Source organism: Corvus brachyrhynchos, unplaced genomic scaffold, assembly GCF_000691975.1.
Source record: "Corvus brachyrhynchos isolate BGI_N302 unplaced genomic scaffold, ASM69197v1 scaffold46, whole genome shotgun sequence".
Lineage (NCBI taxonomy): Eukaryota > Metazoa > Chordata > Aves > Passeriformes > Corvidae > Corvus > Corvus brachyrhynchos.
This window is the reverse complement of record NW_008238838.1, coordinates 1,352,326-1,357,506: the sequence shown is the minus strand read 5'-3', so window position 1 is coordinate 1,357,506 and position 5,181 is coordinate 1,352,326. Positions and strand designations below refer to the sequence as shown.

Below are 5,181 nucleotides of genomic sequence, written 5' to 3'. Positions count from 1 at the left end.
TTTCCTGCTGAGGCCCTTACAAAGTGAGAAGTGGTCGCACCTGACACAGCACAGCAGTGCAAGGACAGTGCCCACATTGGGTTTGCTGTGCCCATCATGTGGTGCTTGACAGCTGGGAGAGGCTCCAACACCGCACCTGGACCTCTCTGACCCGTACACAGAGACTGGGATGAGGAGCTGATGGAACTGACGTGGGCAGAGGCACGTCCATGGACACGGGTCTTGGCTCCTCATCCTGGGGCCCACCTCAGCTGGAAGAGCCACATCTGCAACCAGCTGTGCTAATGGACATCACCCCTTGCAGCTGGTCAACAAACAGCATAATGCCACCACAGACCCTTGCTGGGCATCTCTAACCCACATCTCTTTCACCCCGCTGGGAGAGGTTCCCAAACTGGTCTGTGAGCATCCAGCCTGGATGTTCTCTGTGGAGACAGCCAGAAGAGCCATGTTCACAGAATCACAGAATATCCTGAGGTGTGAGCAACCCACCAGGATCATCCAGCCCAGCTCCTGGCCCTGCACAGACACCCCAAATCCCACCCTGGGCATCCCTGGCAGCGCTGTCCAAATGCTCCTGCAGCTCTGGCAGCCTCGGGGCCGGGACCATTCCCTGGGGAGCCTGGGCAGTGCCCAGCACCCTCTGGGGGAAGAACCTTCTCCCAAAATCCAACCTAAGAAATGATTTCCCATCAGTAAATGATTCTTCCACACTGTCAAGGCCTCTAACTCCTCTTGTGCTTATCTACCTCCAAGCCATTGTAGATGTCTCCAGTAAATGACAGGAAGGTTCTAATGGTCCCTGCAATTACCTGTTTCCTCCAGGATGGAAGAAACCTCCCACACCTCGTATTATCCCACCGCCCCACTGCCTTCCTGTGCTTTCAGTTCCTTCAGCTCCCCTGTAATTACTGACAGGGCTGTTCTCTAGACTCTTTTTGAAGGGAGAAAAAGCTCTCACTTGGCACAAATAGAAAAGGGGAGCTGCTCTCTCTCCTCACCCTGGCAAGGGAACTGGCCCAAAGAGTCCGGCTCAGGCACCCTGGGCAGGAAATTCCTGTAGACGACCAGAAGTCTGACCCCACCCCAGCTGACACACCATGCAGTGTGGATCTGCACGGCAGTCCACCAAAACCCTGGGAAGCTGGATGTCTGCAACTGTCATCTGGAACTGCTTCTAGTGAAAACACAAGTCCTAGGTGGTCTTTGTAGCCATGGAAATCCCCCTGACTTTTGTTTTTGGCAGATTGTACCTTTAAACATAATGGCCCTGCAGCCTGCAGGGGCCAGAAACTGGCTGCACGTCAGGCAGGAACACTTTGTTCCCTTTCCCTCACAAAAGCTTTACTTTTGGCCTTTCATGGGTCTTTGTTCTCTCCACACAAAGCCGTGCTCAGCCTGAAAAGGGGCCTCACTTCGTAGGCTGACGCAGGCTCTGAAGCCATCAGGGGACCAGAGCAATCCCAAAGGATTGGCAGGGTGCCCAGGGTCCTGCCAGCTCTCCAACACCCTGTGAGCATCCCCAGGGTCTGGGCACAGCCACCAGCAGCCTGTCCAAGAGGCTTGAGGGACAGGAAGGTACCGAGAGGGAGGCTGCACCTTCTCACAGCGCTGGTGTCCCATGGGGCGACCCCTTCCCATTAAAAACATCCTCTAATCAATGTTTAAAGAGTGTGTGGTAATTAACAAGCATGAGGTGAAGTCTTGTGAAGTACTTTCCCCATGTTATCAGCTCAGTATCAGGGCTCCTGGGAGCGTGAAGGAACCTTTGATCTTCTAACAGATATTTGAGCCATAAACTTCCTCTGCGAGAGTTTTACTCCATGGAAACAAACTCGCCTTTTACTCTCATGGAAAAAGGCTTCCTGCAGGAGCAGATGCCCCCATGGCTAACTGCTGGCAAAACCCCATCCCATGCAGGGAAAAAGAATCATGCAATCATTTGGGTCAGAAGGGACCTTTCGAGGTCACCCAGCCTGACCCCCCTGCAGTGAGCAGGGACACCTTCCTCTAGACCAGGTTACTCAGAGCCCCATCCAGCCTGACCTTGGATGTTCCCAGAAAAGGAAACACAGTAGGGTAAGAGATCACACCCTTTGTCCCAATTATTTCCAATCAGAACCCCTAAAAACGGTTAAATCCACACTTGGGTCAAGTTTCCAATTCCCAGAGTGACCTCACAGAAGCCAAACTCTCCGTGACACATCCTGGAGACCCTCCCATCTCACAGGGCTCTGGGCTTCCTTCTCTCATCCAACATTAATCAGAAGGTGCTGCACCAGGGTTGGCTCCGGGAAGAGAAGCTACCAGAAGCAAGGATGCCACTTCTTCGGGGCATAAATGGTTTTTGTTTAGTTATTATGCTTCATAATTATTTATGATATTTCTATGGATTAATCAATGCTCATAAAGTACTTGGGGAATGAGTGGAATATAAAATAGGGAAATTTTAGAAGAAGTTTGAAGAGCAATATAACGGCGACTCTGCGAGGTTCAAAGGCACTGGAAACTGGGATTTTGGAAGTGTCAGGTTAACCACTACCTCCCAACTAGGATAAAAAGAGTACATGCAGCAATTGCTGCAAGAGCTTCCCATGTGACAAATCCCTTCCATAGGAAAAGACAGTGGATTTTGGATGTATGGAAATATGAAGCTCCTGCTCTTCTCTTGCAGCTTCACACAGGGGGCTCCCCACATCCACACCCTCTGAGATGTTCCAGAGATCAAAGGGGAAGTAGAATTTTCTCCTGGGTGGGAACAAGAACCCAGCACATCCCTAGAGGTGAGGCCCCTCACAATGAGATTGCTGAAGAGGAAGAAGAAGAGAAGGTGAGGGAACTGCTCACCTTCAGTCATCCTGCGGTACTTCTCCTTGTACATGAACCCCAGTACTAGGCAGCATCCTCTTCCCGGGAGCCCCAGTTCTGCAAGAGAAGAGAGCGCGGTGTTAGACTGGGCTGGGGACAGGAGCAGGAACCTGGGGATGCTGCAGGGAGCAAATCCTGCTGGAGACACCCTTCAGGAAAAGCACCAGTGAGGTGGGCATGTAGCTGAAGTCTTTGGTCAGCCTCACAAAGCTAAGCTTGGCTGGGCCCCAAGCCAGTGTGTCTGGAGACAGGAGGGTGGCTGTCCCCTCCCTGTCCTGTCCTTAAGCACTCCTCTATTCCAAGTGAGGGAATGAGCTGCATCTTCCTCCACAGCAGTGTGTTGCAACAACAGGACTCTTTTAGCCCTTTCTCCCTTAGTGGGCAGCAAAGTGAAATGGGAAATGGCCCTCAGGAGGGAAGATAACTCTGGCCTGAGGAACCTTGCTCTTTAGAAGCAAGCCAGTGACCCTATGAGCAGGAGAATGCCAGAGTCTGAGGAGGCACAGGCCTTTGATGCCTTGATTTGTTAATGGGGCTTTTTGACTCTTGGTAACAAACAGAGAGATCTGAGCGTGGCTTTTTCCAGAAGTAGGCTGCGAGCACAGGCGCTGTCCCCGTGCGCATCTCAGAGCGGCAGAGAGCTCTCATTCTTCAAACAAATTCTCCCGTGTCACAGTGCAGAAAATTAAGGTACCATGTCCCCAGTGCTGCCTGCAGACCTGCAGAGCTCCTCGGGGGCTTCTGCGCTCTGCAGAGCCTCGCTGATCAAAGCCCCTTTGATGTTTACTTAATGTGGCTGTGGACTCTGCAGAGCCCCCTCTGCCGAGGAAGGAGCGCTGGGAAGTTGTGCCGCGCACAGGAGGGGAAGGCGCGGAGCAGGAGGGTGGAGAGCGCAGCGGTGGCTGGAGAGAGGAGCAGGAGCTGCCTGGCAAACTTGGCTTTCAGTGCCACGAGGCAAACTCGGGGTTGAATCGCGGGTCTGGATCGTGTCCAGAGGAAGAGGGAAGTGTGATGTGATATGATGTGATGTGATGTGCGGGGAAGATCCCCAGATCCACGTGGGTATAGACATACATACAGAGAATCCCTCCCTGACAGTGCTCGCTGCCATGGCATCCCAGCAGAGTGGTTATATCCTCCTCTTGTGCACAGTATGAGGCAGAATTTGAGCCTAAACCCAGAAAAAACCAGACTTCTTTTGGTTCCAGGGCACTCAGGGTATGCACCAGCCCAGCTAAAGCACTTCCTCTAACATCATACAGAGCTCCACCTTGCAGGAGGCTCCTGGTCCTAAGGCTCCCACCAGGGAGGAACCAGCATCTAACCAAAACAAATCACACATGTAAACCCACTGAGGGTGATGCTCAGACAAAAGAAAGTCTCTTGAGATACTCAGAGTAAGCTGAAATTTAATTGCTCCCCTAAATCTGCCTTGCCCTGGAGGAAATGCCCTGGAGAGAAGCAGGCATCTCCAGAATGTGACTCACTTCACCTTTCATGATGTCTTTTGGGCTGCTTGTAACTCTCTCATCGGCCATAAAAGGTGGTGACTAACTCAGGTGGAGATGTCTAAAGATCAGGGCAGATGAATCAACCACCAGAAGAATTAGCAGGAAGGGGTAATGAGCAACCTGTGATGGTGGGAACCCCTTCTCCTGCTCTGCAGGACAGAGGTAATGTGCTCCACCATGGTCTGCACAAACAGGAAGGTGTCGGCCTGCAGGGTGTGGGATGCCTCTGACTGCAGGGACACCCAGCTCAGGCTGCCTCCCTCAGCCCTGCCCGATAACGAGAATCGAGAAGACCTTGCTGACCTTGGGGGGTTTCCATGCAGGATCCTGTGGGGACACACACTCCGTGTGCCTGGCAGAGCCCGCCCGGAGCCTCCGGGCCCGACTGCGCAGAGCCAGCAAAGCAGGTGAGAGCCTTCATGTCTTTATTGATAGGAAAACAAAACGCCATCGATTGCTATTGAGCCTCCGACGAGCACCAAGGTATCAAAGTAATTAAAACAACACAATTAGATTAACGTCAGACAAGGCAGCAGAGCCCACAGCGGAGCTGAGCAAGCCAGCACGGCTCTGACTCAGACGTGCATGCAGGGCCCCTGTGTGTGGATGCTGGCTCGGTTTTCCTGGACACAGACCTGGAATGAGGGGGGTGCCACACCCTGCACAGGCCATGAGCACAAACATCCCCAAGATCATGGAATGGTTTGGGTGGGAACGGACCTTAAGGACCCTGCCATGGGCAGGGACAACCTTCCACTGTCCCAGGCTGCTCCAAGCCCCATCCGACCTCGCCTTGGGCACT

The 5,181-nt window shown here is 52.8% G+C and overlaps 1 protein-coding gene across 1 annotated transcript in view; it reads right to left on the bottom strand.

Moving 5' to 3' along the window:
• KIRREL3 (kin of IRRE like 3 (Drosophila)) overlaps window positions 1-5,181 on the bottom strand; it is a 142,219-nt gene that overhangs the window by 119,911 nt on the left and 17,127 nt on the right. The window contains exon 3 of the mRNA XM_017738339.1: window positions 2,848-2,926. Within this exon, the coding sequence (XP_017593828.1) occupies window positions 2,848-2,926 (79 nt within the window). The remainder of the gene's footprint in view (window positions 1-2,847; window positions 2,927-5,181) is intronic.